This window comes from Rhinolophus hipposideros (assembly GCF_964194185.1).
Source record: "Rhinolophus hipposideros genome assembly, chromosome: 11".
Lineage (NCBI taxonomy): Eukaryota > Metazoa > Chordata > Mammalia > Chiroptera > Rhinolophidae > Rhinolophus > Rhinolophus hipposideros.
Window position 1 is genome coordinate 54,411,761 of NC_138057.1, and position 25,112 is coordinate 54,436,872.

The window sequence follows — 25,112 nt, forward strand, 5'->3', positions numbered from 1 at the left end:
GGCTATCTCAGCAGTCAAGGGACTCCAGTGACCAAGGAATGCCACCTCCCTTTCCCCAGCCCAAGAGTGCTGTTTGCTCAAGATCTAGAATGGTCAAGTCTTAAAGAGCAGCTTGCTGATTGATGAACTGAGGCTCATACTGGAGGTAGAGCTGCAGAGCCAGCCTCTGGGTTTTCCCATTGTAGTGCTCCTTGCCTCAGACAGCCTGCCTACTCCATTTCCTTGAATCTGTAAATTTAAGGATTATTGATTTCTTAATACTACGTCCTCTAATTCATGAACATGGTAGATCTCTTCATGTATTTAGACCTTCTTCAATTCCCTCAGTGTTTTATAACTTCCTGCGTACAGATATTAGACATATTTTGGTAAATTTTATTCTGAAGTATTTCATATTTTTATGTAAATGGTATTTTTATTTAAACTTCCAATGGTTCATTGGAATGGCTGATACAATGGCTAATACAGAGATATAACATGATTTTTTGACCTTATATTCTGTGACTTTGTTAAACTCATTTACTAGTTCTAGTGACTTTTTTTTTGATTCTTTAGGATTTTCTACAGACATGTCATCTGTAAATAAGGACAATTTTATTTCTCCCTTTCTAAATTGTATGTCTTTTGTTTCTTTTTCTTGCCTTATTGAATTAGCCAGTAACTCCAGTACAATATTGAATAGAACTAATGTGGACGCCCTTGTCCATCTTAGGGTGGAAAGCATTCAGTCATTCACCATTAAGCATGATGTTACCTGTAGGCTCCTTGTAGATGTCCTTTATCAGATTGAGGAAGTTCCCTTCTATTGATAGTTATCTGAGTTTTACCACAAATAAATATCAAACTTGGTCATATGCTTTTTCTGCATCTATTGAGATGTCATATGGTTATCTTTTTCAGTTTGTACACATGGTGAGTTATTTTGATTTTTTGAATGTTAGACCAACCCTGCATTACTGGGATAAATCCTACTTGGTCATGATGTATTATCCCTTAATATATTGTTGGATTAAATTTCCTAAAATTTTGTTTAGAATCTTTGCAACCATACTCATGAGAGATACTGGTCTGTAGATTTCCTTCTTGTAATATTTTTGTCTGGTTTGGTATCAAGGTAATGTTGGGCTCATAAAATAAGTTGGAAAGTTTCTCTTCTTTTCAATATTTTTGAAGTCTGTTTAGAATTTTTTTTTCCTTCCTTAAATGTTTGATAGAATTCATCATTGAAGCCATCTGCACCTAAAGTTTTCTGTGTGGGTTTTTAACTACAATTTCAATTTTTAAAATACATGTAAGAGCTATTCAGGTTATTTCTTCTTGAGCGAATTATGGTAATTTACACTTTCATATTTTTTATTCATTTCATCTAAGTTTTAAAACTCTAAAAAACAAAATGAACAAGAGAAACAGAAACAAACTCAAAGATATACAAAACAAACTGATGGTTGCCAAATGAGAGGGGAGTTGGGAGGTTCAGGTGAAAAAATTGAAAATGATTAAGAAGTGCAAATTGACAGTTATAAAAAGTCTTGAGGATGTAAAGTACAGCATAGCGAATATAGTCAATAATATTGTTATAACTATGTATCACCATACATAGTGTCAGATGGGTGTTAGACTTACCAGCGTGATCGCTTCATAAAGCATATAAATGTCTAATCACTATATTGTACACCTGAAACTATATGTCAACTGTAATTGAAAAATAAAATGTAGATTTAAATTTAAAAAAATGAAAGACTTGAAAGATAATAACTTTTAATAATAAACACTAATTTTGAAACAAAAACAAACAAACAAAAAAAGAAACTTACTGGCATCAAGTTATTCATAATATTCCCTTTAAATATCTGTAGAATCTACAGAGGTGTCACCACTCATTCTTGATATTGTTAATTGGTATCTTCTTTTTCAAATCAGTCTGGCCAGAAGTTTATCAAGTTTATTGACATTACAAAGCAGCTTTTAGTTTTATTGATTTCCTTTTTTGTTTTATATTTCATTGATTTCTGCTTTGATCTTTACTATTTCCTTCTTCTGTTTACTTTGGATTTAATTTGTTTTGTTTTTGTTTTTCTGCTGCCATTTACTGGGATTTTAGCAGGCAGCAGAAACAAATGCATGGGTTCACTCTCTGTTTATCTAGAAATCAGAGATGTGACTTGAGGGACAGAGGTGGTAAACTTTGTTTTAGTTCTGCTTTCTGGCTCTTGCATTTGTATTTATGAAACTGCCATTTGTAAATTCTCCTAGGCTAGAAACCTTCAAGTTTTGTTTAAGAAATGTTGGTTCTGCAGTTTGACAGACTTGGGACTTACATCCTAAGCCTTTCCCCTTCTTAGCTACATGATCTTATAAAGTAACTTAATATCCCTGAGCCTCAGTTTGTTCATATGTACAATGGAAATAATAACAGTATGTTTCCTCATAATGAGATAATCCATGTAAAACTCTTAGCTCCATGCTAAGAGTTGCCCTGCACTAATTGATAAATGTTAACTATTATTACTCTTTCATGACTTTCATTATAAAAATCTATCCTGCCCTAAAGATTTTATCATGTAAGGATTTTTTCATGTCAACCCCTCCTGTTAGATAAACTCTAGTTTTCCGTTGCTCACAAGTGTGGTAGCTAAATGTGTGAGCTAGCTTTTGCTTTATAACACACCACCCCAAAATTAGTGGCTTAAATAACAAACACTTTTTTCTCCTCATGATTGTGTGTGTTGGCGAGGCAATATTTCTAGTCTAGGCCAACTCAGAGCTGGATGATATAGGGATGGCCTCGCTGTCTGGTGACTGGTTCGATGTCAGCTGAGACGCTGCCATGCATCTCTAATCATCCAGCAACTAACTGAGGCTTCTTCATGTGGTACTGGAAGGATTCCCAAGAAGAGAGGGCAATCTCTGATGACTGAGCTCCTCCCACCTTATGGCCCAGTGGACATTTTGTGCATGGCTGCACTAATCAACCCATTTTATGTCAATTATTTACCCCTCAACTTGTCATTTGCAAGCACTCCTTACTCATGCTGTCCTACTATTTTGAAGATATCTTTGAATGTGAACTTTTATCTTGGCAAATATAGGCTATTAGGCAAGAAGGAAGAAAAATCTCTAGCTCCGATATGTGTGAGTCCCTGAGGTCCCCTGGATAACATGCCTGACTCCTCTGGGACTCGGTCCTGCCTTGGCTCTGCCAATTCTCTCAGACCTCAACTCCCTCTCCCCGCAACCTGGGCAAAGCCTGAGTCTCCAAATTTGTTGACAACCCTGCTCTATGTCCCTACACAAGCTCTGCTTTGCCACTTACCAACATGCCAGCCTGTCCTTCCTTCTAGTCTGCCCTACCTCCACTTCAGCAGAGCCCCCTTACCCAACGGACACAGCTGATCCTCAGTTCCAAGCCTCTCCTTTCCTGCTCACTGAGCTGAGTTCCATTCTGACAGCGGATAAGAGCCAGTTCTGAGGATACAGGAGAGTGATCCCCAACTGTCACATGGCCCATCAGTTCACTAAATGCAAGTAGACAAGAAGCAGAGGGTGGAGCTGATGAGTGAGCAGAGGCTGCAAGCACAGACCCATCTTAGTCCGGATTGGGCCAGTACGGGCCTCAAGTGCTCTTGGAGGATCCGCCCTCCGCCAGCAGCGTCATCAGCATGGGCCAACATCTTCTGCCCCGAGGAACAATGCTTTATCCAAAACTGTCTCTGGAAGAACAGAAAACATCAGTGTATCCTTGGGGACAAACTGCCCAGGCCCAGCCAGTTTACCTGCCCTGAACTGGCTCAGCTCCACAGCCAATGTGTGACCTGGATGGTTCCTGGTTTTGTGATCCACACGTGATGGGCCAGGAAGAACGTAAAATGTCTCTAACGATGTTTACCAACAAAATTTTGGGCAGGGAAGGAAGGCAGATATGTAGTTATATATTTAGATATATAAATCTGACTTATTTGTTAAATTAGGACATTTTACTCATGTGAGCTCATGATTAGAAAAAAAAACATCCACAACACACTGAAGAGAATAAAGTGAACAGTTCCCTTCCCCAAGGAGCCCCCAAAGACCAGCCCCAGAGGCAACCCCTTCTAGAAATTTTCTACATATGTGTAAACATGGAATTTTATAATCTTGTTTTACATATATGAATAGGATATAATCATACTATTTATGTCATATTTATGTTTTCTCACATAGATACATGACTAAATCCCTTCAAAATATAGATCGTTCCTGACTTAGAAGCATGTGATAACCAAAAAGCTTAATTTGTAAATAACCGTTCTGGAAGGAAGTCAAAACACCTTTTCAGAGGAATAATGTTCTAAATCAGAGTCAATAAACTTTTTCTGTAAGGGGACAGATCAGTAAATATTTTCAGCATTGCAGGCCACAGTTTCTGATGTGTACTTCTCTGGAACTTTTTGTTTCTGTTTGCAATATTTTTAAAATGTAAAGTCCAATCTTAGCTTTCAGGCTGTGCAAAAACAGGCTGTGGGCTGAACTTGGCCTTCAGACTAGTTTTCTGACCCGTTATAAACAGGCCCCCAGCTTAGCTTCCAGAAGCAAAATTAACCCATAATGTTGCTAAAATACCAAATGGGATAATATATTTAAAATTGCTTCGTAAACCATAATATCTATACTGATGTGAAGAATTATTACAGTTCTTTAGTGGTTAGCATGTGGGTAATTTTTAAAAATAAAAATTGTTAATACTGAATAACAAAGTTTTCCATATTTTGAATTGCATGAAGAATTAGTGAAGAATTTGAATAGAATGCTCAAGTCATTTACAAGGCAGAAGAGGTAGATAATGCTGTATTACCTCCAATCCTACTTTTTCCACAGTACAACATAAACACACATTGACTCCAATTTGGTTTGTGAGTTGTGAGTTCACCGGCCAAATGGCCCCCTCCATCAATAAGCAGAGAGAGTATCATTAAGTTTGTGTTCCCTCCCCAAGCCCGTGGGCACTGAAAAGGCTTTTCTTGTGTTTGTCATGCACAGACACAGCACTGACCCAAACTTTGATTCCTCTGTGAGTTACAGCTGCTGAAACTTACAAAGGCAGAGAAGTGGCAGAGAGTGGAATAGACAGGATGCTGGAGAGTCATTTGGTGACTACCTAGACTAGGAATCTTATTTTTAACAATGATAAAAAAATGAAAAATTTAAAAAATCCCCATTATAGTTTATTGAGCTTTAATCCTTATGACTTACCTCTTTTCTGTCACAGGGGTTGAACTTACCTTAATAATTTCACACCATGCTTATCATTTTATTTTCTATACAAGAAATGCAGAGATTTTCCTGAAATATATGGGCTAGAATCAGGAACGTAGGAGAGAAAGGGTGCTAGAGAGGACCCTGTGTGAAAAAGGGATGGAGAGGGTGACTGCATACATGGGCAGTAAAGGTGGCTTGCGACACCTGTGCAACCCCAGAAGGGAAAGGCACGTGGGAGGAAAAAGCTGCCTTGGGCATGTGGCCTAATGTCAACTGGATCCCTAAGATGTGGGCAATTTGATATCTCCCTTAGCAAAACGTCCTAGAACTTGCTAAAAGCAGTCCTTCTAATTTTTAAAAACATTTCTGTAATAAAAAAAGAAAACAGAGGCATCCATACTTTGGGATTTTGGGGACCCCTTGATTCCCATGAGTCTGCTTGTCCAGTCAGGTAAGTCAGGGCAGAGTGGCAGAGAAAGGGGGTCAATAATGACAATCACAATAAAAATATTACCTAAGTTTATAGACCATTAAAGAGTTTAGAAAATAGACTCCCAAGCTTTATCCTTGTAACAACTCTGTAAGGTCAGGGAGTTGGAGATGAGTACAGTGACTAGTCCAAGGTCACACAGCTAGCATAGGGCAGAACTGACAACAACACTCGAAGTTTCCAAAGCCAAACTCGCAGCCTGCTTCCCAGGAGGTTCCATGAAGATCTGGTGGGAATGGACGTTTTCCTCGCCCTGTTCTTCATGTAGTGGCCTGATTCCCATGAATACCACTCTAAGTAAAGTGTCCAGCGCTTTGTAAGCATATGGAGTGGCTGACCCTCAAACAAACCAGCATGGTTTGCTGGGCATATACATCTGCACCGGTAGAGGCAGTAGAGCCAGGGGGGGAAGGGAATCAATTCTGGGGCCAGACTGGGTGGGGTGAAATCCTCGCTGCACGCTGATCAGCTGTGTAAGCTTGAACATGTGACTAAACCTCGGATCAGCATATGAAAAGCACACAGCCCAGTGCCAACGACATGATAAAAGTTCAGGAACTGATACAGATTTCATTATTATTGAGTTTTCATCTGCCTTCTTTGGGACCATATTATAAAAAGAAACCTATAAACATGAAGTTGATTTCTATCTTCAACTTCATTTTCTTCTCTCCAAAGCAAGTCAGAAACACATGAACAGAGTGAACGCCTCGTACACGCATGCTCATGGGTTTGGCTAATGAGTCTGCCTGGTTGTGCACAGCCTCCATATGCTAGAATAATCCATCCCACCCCTTAAAGCCAAGCTACAATTTAAAATTTTAATAATGGAACTCATCCTTCTAATCCATTCCTACATGTGATTGGCAAGCATCAACATTTCTTGTGGAAGTTACTGTTCTGAAAACAGGGCAGGAGGGCCAAAAGCCAAATTACCTGAACAGTTTGAACTCCTGGAATTTATCTCCAAACTAGTGAAAATAATCTGCTACCAAGGGCTCCCCCTGCAGGCACCAAAAAGGAAAGCCTGAAATTTAAGGTGGATATAATTTATGCATAGTACAGAGAACTATGTCCCTTTCTTCTTCTTTTGAAAAAGTTTCCAAGATGAAAAGAGATATGACTTGCTTCAAACTATTTCTCTTTCTGAGGGATCCAAATTTCCTCACAACGGAACACTGAAAATACATCCCTGCAGACGAAAAAAAGCTCACACGGGGAACTCAAGGACTGGGGTGGGGAGAGACTTCAGAACGTGCTATATGAGAAACAGCTGAAGAAAATAGGGGTGCTCAGCCAAGAGAGGACTGAAGCGTGGGAAGCTGGAACAGTATCTGACAAGCTAACATGGGAGTACAATCAGCCTTACGCTCTGTGGCCCCGCTAAAGGATGAAGTTATCAGAAAACAGGTCTTATCTCATATAAAGAACATTTTAATGATGGGCACTGTCCATAAATAATGACTACACAGGACGAGGGGTGAAGGATTATCTCTGAGGTGTTTAAGCAGCAGCCAGAGAGCCAAACACTGGGAATACTGAAGAGACTGGAGAGCAAGCTGGCAGAGAACTAAGCTGGGTTACGTTTAGGATTTCAGTTCTAAAATCCTGAGAAAGTATATTAAAACCCCAAACTACTGAACAGTCCTCTTACTGGAGGGCTGGTTGGTATCGTCCTCAACATTATTATTTCCATATTAAATATCAACATTGTGTCCTTCAAGTCCTGATTGGGTTTCAAAACAATTTTAAGAGAAAAATATCAGTCAAGTTATGTAAGATGTTATCACAGGAAGCAGCTAGGTGAAAGGGACGAGGGACCTCTGCACTATTTTTGTTACTGCTTGTGAATCTATTAGGATCTCAAAATAAAAAGCTTTTAAAAATCAAATTAAAGATAGTTCCCCAAGAGGTTCTAAGTAACCTCAAAGACAACCCAGTTTGATTCAAGACTGAAGTGTCATCAGCCACAAATGACTCTGTTCAAGTATCTACAGGCAGCAGAGCTCATTTCAAAACCATGAACAATCAGCTGTAAGATTTATAATTGTGATAAGGAAGCGATGTCATGTTGACAGGTGTTGAATTTGGTTACACTGATCATAAACCTTCAGTTATCTGGGATCACATCATTAAAATCACCTACAGGCAATGTGAGTACATTCTTACAACAGCTTTCTACGTGGTACTACACAGGAACCATGTACACACTTAATTACTATATTTATCTAACTGTAATACAATAATGTCCTTATATCTTCTTCTTTCACTAACTATGACTTGCAACAAGAACTGCATCTCGTTTATCTCATTTTAGCACCAAAACCTAACCCATAGTAGGTTCTCAGTAGTTATAGAATAAATAAGAAATAAACTAGTAGTTATTTTCTTGTACTTCTGGGGGTGACTTTCTTTTTTGATACAAAGACATCTCAGAGTCTCTATTTTGAAATCAGGATTAAATGTACATCCATACGTGCACACATACACATGTGTGACAAAGTTTCTGAAACATGGGTTTAATCTCTAAAAATCATTATAAACACTTGTTTCTGATTTGTTGGTTTCCTCAGATACAGTAACTCAGTTTGAATTAGAATAAATGGAGAGGTCAAGCTTTTCCAGACAGGAAAACCAATATGAATTGTTGAACAGGATCCCTTCAGCTTGAAAGTCCCTGCTAGAATGGTCTCTGCCCAATTTTATCGGGTGCCACGAACAGTCAGGTTCTTTCAGGAATTACTGAGACAGCATCACCTTTGGATTCTTCAATATTAACTGATCAAAAAGCATACAGCAATTTCTCTCAATTTTATCTCTTGGTTTATTAAAATATGTGTTTTTCAAATAAATATTTTGAATAACCCAAATCAATCACAGCAGTGAGCTCTGCAAAGAAGACACAACTTGTACAGGAAATCCACCAGCCAATTGGAAGTCAGTTAGGCTATCTTAAAGATATGCTGGAGGCTACTTACGATCCCAGAGACACCAAGGACTCTGCAGGGTCAGTCATCTGAACGGGCTCAGAAGCTGGTTTGATCCTTAGAACTTCTGCAAAGCCATCCCCAAACCAGCAAGTGACATGTGCCATGTCTATAGTAAAGTAGAAAAGGCGGTCCTGGCAGAGCTTCCGTCGATACACAGACCGAGGGTCAGCTGACAACACAGACTCAATGGCACGCCTTGCTTCCTCTGCTGACTGAAAATATTTGAATGAAGCCTGACCGACATCTGCAATGAAAACAACACAATTTAACACTCAAAATCATGCAGGTCACAATTCCACTCTGGGAATTTATCCGAAGAAATCCAAACTACTACTTCGAAAAGATATGTACATTCTTATGTTCATTGCAGCACCATTTACAATAGCCAAAATATGGAAGCCACCTAAGTGCCCATCAAAAGACGACTGGTTAAAGAAGAGGTGGTACATATATAATATGGAATATTCCTCTGCCATAAAAAGAATGAAATCTTACCATTTGCGACAATATGGATGGACCTAGAGAGTATTTTGCTAAGTAAAGTAAGTCAGAGAAAGATAAATACCGTATGATTTCACTTATATGTGGAATCTAAAGAACAAATGAACAAACAAAACAAAAACAGACTCACAGGCACAGAGAACAAACGGTTGCCAGATGGGAGCGGGGCGTTGATGCAGCTGAGTGAAAAAGGTGAAGGAATTAAGAAGCACAAATTGGTAGTTACAAAATAATCACGGGGATGTAAAGTACAGCATAGGGAATATAGTCAATAATATTGTATTAACTACTGTGTTTCCCTGAAAATAAGACCTAGCCAGACAATTAGCTGTAATGCATCTTTTGGAGCAAAAATTAATATAAGACCAAGTCTTATTTTACTGTAAGATTTACTGTCATAAATCAGTCCCTGTTTTATAGTTATAATACAAATTTTTCTTTTTAATCATTTTTTAATCAATAAAGCATATTGTAACCTCTTATTTTACTATAAGAACTGGTAATATAATATAATATAATATAATATAATATAATATAATATAACATAATATAATATAATACTGGGTCTTATATTAATTTTTGCTCCAAAAGACACATTAGAGCTGAGTGTCCGACTAGGTCTTATTTTCAGGAAAACAGGGTATGTATGGTGCCAGGTGGGTACTAGACTTATAGGAATCACTTTGTAAATTATATAAATGTCTAACTACTATGCTGCACATTTGACACTAATACAAAATAATACTGAATGTCAGCAGTGATTGAAAAATTTTTTAAATCATGCGGGTCAAATTTCATTACCGTGAACTTCAATGAGGAGTTTGGTTGGTTCCTTGAATACCACTTGAAATGAATAGGGTTTGGAAATCTCTTCGATCATTGCAGAGAACGTCACCTTCAAGTGGTATTTACTGTCATTAGATTAAACTTATATACCCAAATAAGTTTATATTTTCTGAGCAAAAAAATCATGGTGATATTTTTCCTTAGTCTCCTAAGTAGGAGAGCTGACCTTCCATTTTCTGGCAACCTAAATGTCACTTTTGTATGTTCAATGTGGACTTTAATTCCTTGTAATTTTCTTCTCAGGGTGGAGGAATGGGCAGGGAGATGCATGACAGTCCCAGCATTCTCAGAAAGCCACAAAAAAGAAGACATAAACCACACATACCCATAGCACTAGCTATAAGCAAGGGAAGGTGCATGAGAGAGCCAGTGTCACAGCTCCACAGTTAAGTAATACCACATTTTCTAAGGAACAAGGACATGAAAGAGTCCTTGTGAAAACTGAAACGGATACACTGAGAAAGTTCAACTCCATCAAGAGAACAGTCAACCCCATTCCACCCAGGTGTGTATGTCAGGTAAATAGATTTTTACCCTGTCAAGTGGCAAAACTTCCTTTATTACATTACTATGGATATTTTAATTTTTAAAAATACAGTCTTAAAAAATTAACTGTGACCTAATATTTAATAGCTACAACACAATATACATCCAAATGAAGGCCAGGCCCTTCCAGGAAGGCATGTGCTTTAAACAATGTTATTCCTGTTCAAAATAGCGTTTGCAGTGGTGGTGGGTCTTTATCTTTCTGAAAATAAATTCAATTGTTATCAAACAGCCAAAATTCACTCTGGGCTATATCTAATAAATAAGTTGGTAAGTAAAGCTATGAAGTTCAATTTTTGGTCAAAAACCACAGATCAATTCTGCAGTGCTAAGACGCCTTTACTGCGTGGCTCATAAAATGACTCTAAGGCCACCCAAAAAAGAGGAGTGCCAAAACCATCACACCTTCACTAACAGACTGTCTGGTAGGAGCTCTAGGCCTTTGCTTGTTCACATGGCGTTAGGTGCCCTGTCTACTTACCTTTCTGGGCTCAGCTCAAATGCCTTGTGAGCTCCAGGAAGCCTGTCTAGGCCTCCCACTGCCCCGTCAGGCTTCTCTCCCTCATGTGCCCACAGCATTCTATTCTAGTGCCAGCTCCTCCCAACTGCAACGTCTCTCATCTTTTCTACACTCTAAACTTTCTGCACTGGCTCTAAATCCTGCTGTCATAAATCAGTCCCTGTTTTATAGTTATAATACAAAATTTTTCTTTTTAACCATTTTTTAATCAATAAAGCATATTGTAACCTCTCAGGCATGCAACACTGTAGTTTGAAAAAGATGAAACTTTCCAAAGTACGAAGCATTCAACAATAACCATAAGACAAGGGATAAGGATAAACATAAAGTGCCTTCCAGGTAGCACTGCTTTGTTCTACCACAAAACCCTTTTAAAACTGACCTCCCTCCTCCTGCCAACTGTATATAGCGATGAAACAACCTTCATAAATAAAACTTTTAAAATAAAGAGATCACTTTAAAATTAAGTGCTTTGTTTAAACATATAGCCTTACGCAAGAATGAGAAGCACAACCCTCCCGTGGCAGAAGAAATCTGACATCTCCTTTGCAACTAACCGGTTCCTTCTTACTGGAACCACTGCACCCACCTCTTAACAGCCCCTTCCTTCATTCAATTAGGTTGGTGCAAAAGTAATTGAGGTTTGAAAGGTTAAAAGTAATTGCAAAAACTGCAATTACTTTTGCAGCAATCTAACAGATAGCTGCTGCGGATCTGCTGTGGCTGGAGAAACCAGGTAACAATGTTTGTTAAAAACCACGTGTTTTTCACGTAAACAAGTTTCAAGTAAAAGTCCTGTGGCCTTGCTTCTGCAGTAAACTGTATGCCTTTAGTGCTGGGACTTTATGGGGACAATTTCTGTGCTGAAAGACTCCTTCCCTCTTTTGGGCTCTGTGCCAGAGGGTGTGCTATCAGCCACGTGACAGAATAACCTGGGACATTTCTCTAGTCAGCTAGTAAAACAGATGAAAAAGACTTAATCTGCGTAAGTATAGAACATGCACAACTTATCTTCTGAATGCTGTTTGAAAATTCCAAGGACCATTATGACAGGTAGACATGAGGCCACGTTGTGAGGCAGGAGCCATTCTCAGCAAACGCTTTACGAGCGCCTGGGACTCACTATGCTGCATAAACAGTTGTCGAACAAAAATCATCAGAGGATGGCGCTACCCAAATATTACTTTATACTCCTAGATTTCTTTGCCAGTCATCGTGACAAATCCCCTATGTAACTGCCCTCAGAAATACCAACTGGCTAAATCTCCTAGTAAAAGCTCATCACTTATTCAGAAATAAGAAATGGAAAGTACCTGGATCACCTTCTGAACTGAGGTGCCCAAGGTCCATCTCTGCGTGAGGAGTAAACCGGACTTCCAAGGTGGCCACAGGGGCCTCTCGCACCCAGGCGGGAACCACACTGCCGTGAGCTGTGTCAGCCATGCTAGAAGGGCAGTGCAGAGCCACGGGCTTCACTTCCACGCTGTCTCCTTGTGGTACCACTGCTGCTTGCCCTCTCCTGAGCCTCTTATCTGTACCTTCCTCTGAAAGACTCTTCTCCAAGAGATACGGGCCGATTTGCTGCTCTGCCACATTCGGACCCTGACCACTTCTTGATTCTAAGCCCAAGTGTGCTGCTATCTCCCCGTGCTTAGGCGAGCTTTGCTGGCTTCTGGCTGTGTCGTCATGTTGCATGTCGTTCTGTCCCGCAGGCCTACCTTCGGCACATTTAGGTTTCTCCTCCATGCGACTGCAAGGTTGTGGTTCATCACACCCTGAGAGGTGCTGCTGGGCACCAGTGTCAGTCTTGCCATCAGACCAGGACACGGTTTTTGGTTTGTGTTGGTTACTATGTAAATTAAATTCCCCAAAAGGCTCGATCAGATTTTGTGGCGAGTCATAATCAGCTATGTAGGGCTTTATGTCCAGTACAGGTGTGCCATGAATCATATCAATTCCAGAAAGGTATATAGCTCCTCCTGTAGTATGAAAAACACCTCTTAGAAATATTGACAATGAAGGACAGTGCAAACAGAGAACCAACACCGTCTACTTAGCCTCACCAAACTTACAATTCTCTTACACACCAGGCTCTTACACCTGGTGCCGACATACACCGGAAACCCACCTTCTTCTTTACCTGTCCAACTCCCACTTGCTCTTCAAGGCTCTCATATAGCACCTCTTCTACAAAGCCTTTTTGGCTTTTCCAAACATACACGTTCTTTCCTCTGGGTTCTAGAGAAACCTGTATACAAACTTTTAGGAGAGCCTTTTTCATGCGGTCTGACAATGACCTGCCTAACCAGTCAGCCCTTGAGCCCTTGAGCACTGGGTGGGGCCGACTCATCTTTGGGTCACTGGGGTTTCTAACTCTGTGCCAGGTACATCAGTATCTTCAATATATCTCTGTGAGACCGATAAGGGTTTCCATTGTGGCAAACAGATTCTAAGGTGGCCCTATATGCTCCTGGTGTTCAAGACCTACCTGTACAATCCCCTCCTCTTGAGTGTGACTTGATATCACTCCAGTGACTAAAATATGTTACCTAACATTCTTGTGCTTGCTGGCAGACTCACTCTAGGGACTCTCCCTGTGGGCCTGACGAAATCCACAGCTGCATAGGGAAAGCCCATGTTGCATGAACTGCAGGCAGTCTCTAGGCACTGTGGGCAGCTGCTCAGAGCTGAGGGAAGCCACCGGCCAACAACCAGCAAGAAGCTGAGGCCATGAGTCCCACAACTACAAGGAACTGAATTCTGCCAACAACCTGAGTGAGCATGGAAGCGGATTCCTCCACAGTCAAGCCTCCAGATAAGAACTCATCCCAGCTGACACCTTAATTGCAGCCTGGTGAAACCCTAAACGGAGAACCCAGCTCCTGACCCCCAGAAACATAATAATGCTTCAAACACATGATAAATGTGTGTTGTTTAAACTGATAAGTGCATAATTGGTTATGCAGCAATAGAAATCTAACACACCATTAAGACACATCAAACAATTAAGCAGAACAAAAGTCACCAATGTCAAATATTAAGGACAGGTCTCTTGTTGTCTCACTTATACAATTGCTGTCCAGTTCCTGCTACTGGTGCAAAGTCTACTAACTTGATCCTTGGGAAACCGGTGAAATGAGAATCAAAACACTGCATGTGATCACATTTGCTTCTGTCTCCATTTGAGAAAAACAGCATGGACAAAGAACTTTGCTTATTGTGAATGAGCCTGGAACTTTGCAAAGATGATTTTGGACTTTGTAAGTGGTTATGTCTCACAGTATCTGCAGAAGATAGGCACTGTAGCATAGGTCAGAGTTCATGAGATTTGGAGTCAGACAATCCTCTGGCTGGATGCTGTAGTGCCCTCATCTATAAAATGGAGACTGCTACCCTATCAAATGCACAGAGCCACTGTGAGATAACACACATGAATGCTCTTTACAAACTTTAAACACCACACAAACACAGGTAGTCACTACAATACTTATTTAGTAAGAGTGTCTATAGTACTGTTGTTTCTTGCCTTCCACCTTTCTGATTTGATCTCCCCATTAGAATGTTAAGTTCATCCGTAGGGCAGGGATTTTTATCTGACTTGTTTACCACTATATCCCCAGCACCTAGAATAATGCCAGGCCCATAGTCAGTGCTCAGAAAATATGTGTGGGTTGTACGAATGATCATAAAATGTTCCAGTACTGCTAGCCAAGTTGGTTAGCCATCACAAATCGGTAAAAGTTAAGTTGGATCAGCTATACATTTTTTCCAGAAAACATACCCAAGACCTGGTTGAATACAGTCCAGCAGGGGAGTTCAAGTTTTGGGAGAGTATAAGCAAAAAACTGCTCTTGTCTTTTTAGCACCCAATAGCCTGAAAAGTACTTACAGCTTTTGTATCATAAGAGCCTTTAAAATATCCTGTGGAATCCCAGAGAAGGCAGATCCTTCTCTTTTGCCCACTTTACAAACAAGTAAGCTGAAGTCTGGATTGGTTTCCTGACTTCTAATCTATCTGCTATTTCTCTAACAAACGTGCTGATTAGGTCAGAGTGATTCAAGAAAGGGTATGGCTTAGTAACTAGGTTATAGATGAACACTAGTTAAAACTAGTCTGTGTATTCTACACAGGTACTTCCACAATCTGACAGTTGTTGGATCCTACAGTGTGCTTCCTCCCAGACCTTCTGCCACACATCATCGTTCATGGCTGCACTGTAGCCACGATGCAAGGTCATTTCTTCAAGGCTGCAAGGAAGAAATGATACACTACCCTATATGCATGTACAACCAGTTACTGTGTGTTAAATTTTGAAAGTGTACAATTATTTTTGAATAATTTTGTATTTATTGCATTCCACATCAGAGAAAATTTGGTTACTAATTTAATGAGTATAAATTCTTAAGAGTTATTTTTAAATAATTAAAAATTTTGATAAATGCAATGATATAAACAAACTCAGAGCACTCTAGGAGAGCTTATTTCAAAGTGTTTCAATGCTAACATTCTTTTAATCATTTCATTTTCTTCAATGTCTTGGTGGTTCTCAGGAGTTACCACCACTGGTAGTTGTCTGAATCATAGCCAGTGCTGAATACTATGTTGATTTGATAAGACTTCTTTTGGTTAAGGAAAAAAAGGTATAAGTAAAAATGAAGTGAGTTACCTTCAACCTTTTCCAGTTTGGCCAGGGTCAGTCCTATTGCATTGGGACGATGTGGGCTCCTTGTGGAGAAAACTCCAGTTTTCGCACCATTCAGCCTAGGAGGCTGCACTTTTGCCTTGCAGCTCAAATGACCATTTTTGTGAAAAACAAACAAAATCCTATTGAAAACAAACCACTCAGTAAGAAAAGAGCATAAGTTAATTTATCATAATGACTGGAGGGGGCGAAATCTTTAATCCCCACAAATTAAAACAGAAAGAATGCTTTTAATGGTATTAAAATATAATCAGTGGGGGAAAAAATAATACCATTCCTGTTTCTTGATGGAAGACAGTCTCACCTCTATCTCCTTACCCCTAATATAATGACTGGCAAATTGCAGGAACTTAACAGACATTTGTCAAATGCTTGAATAAACAACATTTACTAGGTAAATGCCTGCTTTATGCCAGGCAGTATGATACACATTTTTATACTCATTTCATTTAATCCACTTAACAACCCCAAGAAGTATAATTTATCTCCCATTTTAAGGATGAGGGAATTGAGGCTCAGAAATGTTAAATAACTCTATGAGGCCTTCCTACACAAGATCAACAGCAAGAATCCATGAAGAAAAACAATAACAGATTTGAAATTATTAAATCATTAAATTTATATACTGCAAAAATGTCATCCCAGGAGAAAATGTTTACTATATGAATAATGGGTTAATATCTGTGGTATATAAATTGTTCCTACAAATCACAAAGAGCAACTCAATATAGGAAACTAAACAAAGACCATGAATAGGCAATTCACAAAAGAAATAGAAATGCTGACAACCATATGAAAATATTTCGAACCTTACTAATCATTAAGAAATTAAACTGAAAAACAAAATCCCTGTCAGGCAAAAATGTAAAAAACAGGTAACATATAGTGCTGACACAAGTGTAGGAAAAGAACATTTTAATATACCTTTGAAGTATAAATTGGTTCAACTTTCTGGAGGACAAATTGGTAAGAGCTGTCCAAAATTACAAATATGCACACACTTTAACCCAATACAGCCACTTCTGATATCCTATTCATAAAAATATACAAGTGCCCAAGTTATGTATCTGAGGGTGTTTGTTACAGCATTACTGTAATAGCAAAATAACTCTCCATTAACAAGGGAGTGGTCAAATTATGGTACATATGTATTTTGCAATAAAGGGCAGCCATTAAAGCAAAAAAAGTTAAATCTATATGTACTGAGTGAAGAAAACCTATTCCATTTTTAAAAACACACATTCACTCTGTATATGTGTATTTATGCTTCTATGTGTATCAGAAAATAAAAAGAAAGAAAAGGTCTGGCAGGATATGCATACACTGAGCTGTTAACAGAGATAATCTCTGAAGAGTGGTGGGAAGTGGGGATGAAAGAGGAGAAAAATAGGAGGGATAAGGAAAAATCTATATACTTCTGAGTCCATTTTTTTATATCAGCAATGTTTCGAATTTAAATGATTTGAACCAAGATCATACAAACTAGGTCAGAATGCCCATGTTCTTTCTATTCTATCCATGTCCCCAAATTAACATGAAAAATAAGCTATTTCAGAATAAAAACTTAATTTTAGGTCTTTACCAGTAAAATTGGGCCAATTTGGACTGCTGGTATTGAGGTGAGGAAGAATGGACAGAGATAGAATTCCAAGTAACAGCAAGTAACACTAGTATAACACAGGTCTTAATATAGGTAACCCTTTATATTTAAAGTAGCCAAGTTTCTAAGGTCTCTTTTGTATTTTAGAAAGAGTAGACTTAATTTTTCATGGGTCTAGAACAGTGTCCACAAACTTTTTCTATAATGGTTCAAATAGCAAATATTTTAGGGTAAGCAAGCCATCCAGTCCCTACTGTATCTATTCAACTCTGTTGCTGCTGTAGTACAAGAACAGCCACAGACAACACACAAATGAATGCATGGGCCTGTGTTCCTATAAACTTATTTACAAAAACAAGGTGGAATGGATTTGGTCCACAGGCCGTAGCTTGCTGACCCTTGGTTTGGAGGACAGAATAATGACCCATGGACAGAATCGAGAAGGTCTACAGATTTCAGCTTGACAGAAAGGCATGCATCACAATTAGAACCAACTGCAAATGGACGGTGCCCCCTCAGTGGATCCCAAGCCTCCCTGAGGGTGTCCAAATTGTGCATACAATCATGTGCACAAACACTGTATAGGAATTTTATGCAACAGACAAGAGTGATCTGGATGGTAGGCTCTAAGGTTGCCTCCATCAGTGGTTGCATATAAACTGGAGTACTTTAGTCAGGGGCAAGCTCTGGCCCAAAGTACTGCTTCTAACTATAAAATAACTTACCAAACATGAGAAAACTGGTCTAAGCCCATCAAGGAATGTTCAGGATTATTAAAGATGCTTTTTCTAATTTTCAAACAAGCCCTTGAATGGCTACAAATGGATGGCTGCCTTGGAGTACCATTCTTGGACGAGAAACAGGATTCTAAGTAGCCAATTGGCTCAGTTAAAAGATTGCCTACAGAAGAAAAGTAGATAAAAAGTCATTAGTCAAATGGTCATCAAAGATAAAGAAAACATGTGTTTTTCAATGCACTGATTTAATTGTTTTAAAATCTACTAGGTGTTATGCAACTATAGAACATGATTCTTATAGTATTCATGTATACATATAAATATTCTCATCATTATATACACATTGTTATATCCCCTTAGATGATCTACTGGGAAGGTCTAAGAAAGAAAAAAGAAAGGAGACATTGCTAGAAAACCTATTATGACAGTAATTCAAAATCTATGCTTGCCTCTAATCATCAGTGTAGGTTTTTTCCTTTTCTTGATGGCAACAGAAAAGACCTCATTTTTATAACATACCACTCTTGATACTTTCTTTAAAGATATTTTTCAGGCTGGCCCGGTGGCTCAGGTGGTTAGAGCTCCATGCTCCTAACTCCGAAGGCTGCCAGTTCGATTCCTTGAGTCCCGCAAAAGATGGTGGGCTGCACCCCCTCAACTAGCAATAGCAACTGAACCTGGAGCTGAGATGCGCCTCCATAAGTAAGATTGAAAGGACAACAACTTGACTTGGAAAAAAAAAAAAGTCCTGGAAGTACACACTGTTTCCCAATAAAGTCCTGTTCCCCTTCCCCAATAAAATCTTTTTTTTTTTTAAAAAAAGATATTTTCCATTAGATTTTCCCATGAGGTATTTAACTGGGAGTTGGGAGGATAAGGCACTCAGGTTCTGGCTCTTCAGTGAATTTAACTGTGTGACCTTGGGCAAGTCACTTAACCTCTCTGTGCTTTAGTTTCCCTGTCTTGTAAAATGGGAGTAATATCTACTTCCCAGCATTGTTATTGGGATTAATTAGCTATGACTGTAAAGCATCTAAGGTTCTTGAATAAAGCCCTATATAAATAAAAAATCGTATCTGTTAAAGATACTATTTGTGGGGGGGAAAATTCAATACTACCATTACTAAGTTATGTGAGGTTAAGGTTAAGGGGGCATTTCAAATAGAAGGAATAACATGCACAAAGTTAAATGAGAAATGTTATAGCATATGCAAGAAACAAGCTATTTTGATTTGCTGGAGTGTGAAATACAAAGCAAAGAATAATGAAAGGATATAGAGGTTGTATTTAAGTAAAGATGCTTTCAATTGAAAACAACATATGAAACAAACTAGTTTGATTAAGCAATAAAATGAGTACATGGTATCATACTACTAAAATATCTATGTAGATTTCAGGTTAGGCTTGGTCTAGTTGCACTCTGCCCCTCTAGAATGTAAGCTCCACCTGGGCAAGGGATTTTCTGTTTTGTTTACTGTTGTGTTCATTGTCTAGTTGTACTTGCCTGCAAGAGGGCAGGTGCTCAAAAACTTCATGTTGCATGGAAAAAGGACTATGTAAGTCTTAACTGACTAAAATGGAAAGTGACGAAATGAAAGAGGAATAATGAGTATAACAATCCTACTTATAAAAATTTGTTTATATATTTACCTATCTAAATATGTACATATATATGTCTAGAAAGCTATCTGGTAGGATGTTCATCAAAATGTTAACAGTGGTTAAAATGGGTGGAGAAATATTTGGATTATTTGTGATTTCTATATTTGAAATTTTTGCAAAAATCACAAATCATTAAAAATATTTTTTAAAGTAGTAAATCCTTTCACAAGAAGAAAAAAACTGGTCAGGTAGTATCACTACAGGTTTAAAGTCCAAGGTATCTGCAACTACCATTTTTAATTTATAGATAACTTTTCTTTCACATTTCATGAAGGCTTTATTAACTTCCTTTAAGACATGATATAAAGACACTTTAGACTCTCATTTTATTTCTGGCTTCCATTAAATCTATCCTACCAATACCGGTGATAAGACTACAGGCCTAGAGCCATCCCTCACAGCATCTTTCATTACTTTTCACTTTAAAAATGAAATTAACTGATACGTATAAAATATTATATGCAACACATATGTAAGTAATAAAGCATAAATTATAATGCAATCCTGTGTAACCGCCACCCAGCCCAAGAACTAGAGCTTTACCAATAACTTGCTTTTTTCTTTGTTGCTTCTCTCCTCCCCCACACCCCTCCTTTCCCTCTGAGTTGAGGTGCCTGAATGTGGTCTTTGTCATTCACTTCCTTTTTAAATCTGATTTTATCACATGCATATACATGCCTAAACAATATCTCATTTATTTTGTCTTTAAGTACTATAAAAACTGGTTTGAAACTGAATGTTGTCTTCTCAGACTTGCTTTCTCCCTCTCAATATTATAATTCTAAGATCCATGGATATTGTGTATATTTTGGATGTCTTTAAATTTTTTTATCCTCATCTATGCTCTGTGTAACAGATACAGTAAATGAAGATCTTAAAGATGAAGAAACTGAGGTCAAATAATTCTCTGGTTTTCATTAAAATATCATTAAGAAAAATGGACAAAAAGGATCTTAACCTAATCATCTAGGATCCCTGTATCCTGTTTTTATTTATTTAACAAACACTTTCCAAATGTCTTAATTGCCAGACACTGTGCTAAATTTTGGGGAAAAATACAAACAAGAACTCTTATCACAGTGGAGTTAACTGTTGCGGAGAATCTCATAGTATGTTTTAGCATCATGGGAAATGTCATACCTGTGACATTTGCCAAAGACTTCTGCCCTATCTATTTGACTGGGACCTACAAGTGTGTAACAAACTGAGTCACGGGTTACATATGTGCTATGATAAATGTACACTGTAACCAATTATATGTATTCTAATCCTCTTTGTGCATCTCTGTAAAAACATAAGAGAACACTGGATTAGCAATGAACTGGAAGTATACGCTGGAGCTATGTTGTAGGAGTCCCTCAACTACATCATTCCTAAAGTTTGGGACCACTCTCAATGTATCAAATGTCCATTTAATAACCTAGTGGGAATTTGCCATATGCTAATATGTCTGAGCCCTCTGGAACCTATTTATATAATCTGTATCCCTGTTCTTGGGATTATAATGCTATGAAATACAAATGCTCAACACTTTGCAAATATAAATGCTACTTGAATGTTCTACTTGAAGTAGAGGCTTGAGAACGTCCATCTAAGGGAATCCTGATCTTCTTCGGCTTGCCTCATATCTCAAAAAAATAAAAAAACAAAAAACATTAAGCACCTACCATTTGGTATAAGCACTGTGCTAAGTGCCTGGGTACAGACATAAATAAGCAGTTCTCATCCTCAATGGTGTCCAGTATATTGACAGAGATGGACAATCCAAATTAAATCAAACTGCCTTATATACGGGATAGAGGTAAGCACAAGTATGCCAGGGTAGTACTGGCATGAGAACCACATGGAAATGGGGTGAAGTGGTTCCCTAAAGGAGCATGGGAAGGTTAGGACTGGTATCAGAAGAGAAAAAAGACAAAAACACGTGACCTTGGGCAAAACCGCTTACCTCTCTGAATCCTAGTTTTCTCATCTAAAAACAAGGATAGTAAAACAAAGATAACCAACCTATCTTGAAAAGTTGTAAGATTACTAAAATACGTAAAGCTCCTAGTACTACAGAAGGTGCTCAGCAAGGAGCAGTTTTTAAAACCCTTGCTCAGGCTTTTTTTTTTTTTCCCTTTTAACAATATTACAACTGTATTAACTGCGTAATAAGAAAAATCAACAAGTTATTAACGCAGAGGGTTTTGTATACAAGGCTTATTTACAAGCCTTGTGCAGACAGAAAAGTTCAGGTTCTTTCCACCTCTTGCCTGAACTAGTCACTTACCTTTGTTATAATTTGTCTCCCCTCTGCCAGCCCTTCTCCTCAAATCACACTGCACTAATCCTCCAGACTCTGAGTTCCTTATGTCATGCTACTCTCTAATTTTAACTTTCCATGTTTCCCACTGTTAATAGACAGCACATTACTTAGCCTGGTGTTCAAGGTTCTCTACAACCTGAATCTAATCAAAGGTTCCCAAGCCTCCCTGTTCCATCCAATACTTCAGGATTTACAGCTCCCCTGTCCCATGCTCTGTAGACCTCTGCGCCCTGCTTTTTCCTACCTGTCAAAATATTAGACCTGTATCCTCGCAGTGTGCAACACTTTCCTAAAATGAGCACAACCTTTGACCCGGTAACAGTACTTTTAGGAAATTTAAGTTAAACATTTAGAACATACACAGAGATTGTACTGCCAAGAACTTCCATTTAGAACGATGAAAACTGGCAACAACCTAAACGTCTACCAATAGGCAACTGGTTACATAAATTACAGCACATCTATAAAACAAAATAGGGTGCAGTCCCTTAAAATTATTGTCATGGAAAGATTTTTGTGAATCTTAAATTAAAAACAAAACTTCTAAAACAGTGGGGTCGCCTATCAACTCATTTTCTAGTTTATAGGTACTGAAACAAGTATGACCTCTGCCCCCTGCAGACATCAACAGACGTTAACAGCGGATTTCTCTGCGTGATGGCTTGCCTAATTTTCTATTTGCTTCCTCCAGTGTCTAAAGTTACTATACCTTGCTCTCTATAAAGAGGTGAAAATAAAGAGAAACGAAATCATGTCCGTATTTCCAAACCCAGTTTAAAACTCCTTTCCTCCCTCCTCGATTCCTACAGCACAGGATGTTTCTCACATGGGGAATTTATTAATTCCTAACCGGCATAATACCAGCTGTACATATCCTCTCTCGTATGTGAACGAAAGCTCCCTAAGAGAAAGGCCGTTGCAGCCACGGTGCCGACCGGCCGACCCCCAGCTGCAAGAACAGAGCGTGAGAGATGATGTCATCCCGCTCGCCTCAGACGCGTCACGTGGTAGGAGCATATGACCCGTGCTTTGGCAATCAGTATCAGGACGCACGTCAGTTCAAGGGCTCGCATTTCGCGTCCTTCTCGGACGTGAAGTAGGCTCCCGCACCTGCGCCCGTTCTGTGTGCGAAACCGCAAGCCTCTCAGAAGTTACCTGTCTCCAGAGCCGGCTTCACGCACCCGCAAGGGGTCGCTGTGGGGCGAGGCCCTGGCTCCTCCAAGTCGCGCATGGCTACTGGTCAAAGAGGTGCCCACCCGACGCGATGGAGCTTTCCGCTTCCGGTCTCCGTGCCTGGCGCGTGCGCAGTAGCTGCACTGGGTGCCAAGGTTCCGGCGCACGCGCGGGCAGCTCAAAGGTTACAGCTAGGGCGCAGAAGCCTTTTGTTGGCTTCTGTTCTTCTTCCGATCCCCGTGTCTCGGTCGTCTCGCGCCGATGTGCTGCGGTTGCCAGCCCTTTCCGGGCAGGCAGCGACTTCAAGTTCCCACGCTTTCCAAGGTGGGGACACATCGATGAAGATTTAAAAAGAGGTCTCAAAATAATAAACAACCTACATATCCAGCGCATGACGCCATTTTTAAAAGAAAGACGATGTGCACATGCAATCACCACGCGGTGAATGCAAAATGATCAGGTGTTAGGAAATGTTTAAAATTCTCTTTGGGTGGTGGGAATACACAGATGATTATACTTCTACGTATGCTCCCGTTTTTCCGTAATAAGGTTTTATCAGAAAGGAACCCCAAGTAAACTTGATTTCAAATATTGATGGGGGAGCCCCATACGGGCTTAGGAGTTAAGTGGGGACAGTGCCTTGTGCTCCTTACCTCCCTCAGGGGAACGGCAGTGGGAATGAAACTGAGAGGCGACATGCCATTTATATTAAAGGGAGTATGGTTTTGTTTCTGGGCAGTTCTGAAAAATTGAGGGCCAACGAGAATCATTTTTTCATCCCATGTGATGACCAGTTATCCCTGCACGGATAGCCTATCCTTTTACCCACTTGTAACAACATCATCTCACACCTATTTTAAGTTTCTCTGCATAATTGTGTTTCTGGGCTCTTTATCCTGTTGGTTCAGGTAGGGGGTGGGGGAAATACATACTGCCTGCAATACAAGTTGTTAAAAACCATACAAGTCCACAGTTTTAAAAACCATGAAAAAGCTGTTTCCAAGTCCATTTGTCACGGACTAATAGATCATGAGCAGAAAAGAAAGAGCCAAAGATTTAAAGAGTTTTTTAATCTCTTTAAAATTTGATCCGATTCATATATGTGTCCTCTGATAGGTCTTTTCCACATGATAATTTGGAAAAGAATGCTATTATTCTGTTTTCAGGAGGAAACAGTTCTGTGTAGCTGAAGAAACAAATTTGAGAACAACAGTTATACATGTAAAACTGGGGCAGTAATAGCTGTATTTGCCACTAGATGGTGGTGCTGCTGAAAGTGATAGTCTTGCTTAATTTGTGGACAGACTATGGTAGAAAATGACAGGTATTTGCCCTCCTGGCCTTAGCTATCATATCTAATGATAATCACAAAAAATACTTTAATTACCAAGTGTGAGAAGTACTGAAATGCAAAGTCGATTTGGAGACACTGATGAAGTAGATGGCTACTTCTTTTAAAGGTAAAATTTCTCTTTTTGGGAAACAGGAACTTAAATATGTAACACTTCTATATAATTTGATGTTTTTATTGTCCTGTCTAGAGTTATATGTGATTATTTATAGTTTGCAGGACAACCCTTTCTCTGGAGGTAGGATGTAAGAATCTGCCTTAAAAAACAACGTAAATGATTCTAATACAGGTGGTCATCTGTCCACACTTCGAGAAACACTTTTCAGTATATTACTCTTAATCTTTCATTTGGGTGGAGGATCCCTTTCACAATCAATTAAAGCTTTGGACCTCACACATCATTTTATATTTAATAACATATGGCTCATTTTTTTCTTTTTAAAAAAACAA

The 25,112-nt window shown here is 39.0% G+C and overlaps 1 protein-coding gene across 9 annotated transcripts; it reads right to left on the bottom strand.

Moving 5' to 3' along the window:
- Nucleotides 1-2,000: 2,000 nt before the first annotated feature.
- On the bottom strand, nt 2,001-23,427 carry TRMO (tRNA methyltransferase O). Of its 9 annotated transcripts, none has more exons than XM_081067448.1 (6): nt 23,294-23,427; nt 18,157-18,331; nt 15,796-15,953; nt 12,442-13,107; nt 8,704-8,959; nt 2,001-3,710 (listed from the first exon to the last, which is right to left on the bottom strand). In XM_081067448.1, the coding sequence occupies exons 1-6, from the start codon at nt 23,367-23,369 to the stop codon at nt 3,695-3,697; spliced, it is 1,347 nt and encodes a 448-aa protein (XP_080923574.1). In that variant the 5' UTR covers nt 23,370-23,427; the 3' UTR covers nt 2,001-3,694. The 9 variants fall into 9 exon arrangements, with proteins under 9 accessions (XP_080923574.1, XP_080923582.1, XP_080923576.1 ...); XM_081067456.1 differs by having other exon boundaries at nt 12,847-13,107; nt 23,294-23,420; XM_081067450.1 differs by having other exon boundaries at nt 23,249-23,307.
- Between the last annotated feature and the right edge of the window lie 1,685 nt (nt 23,428-25,112).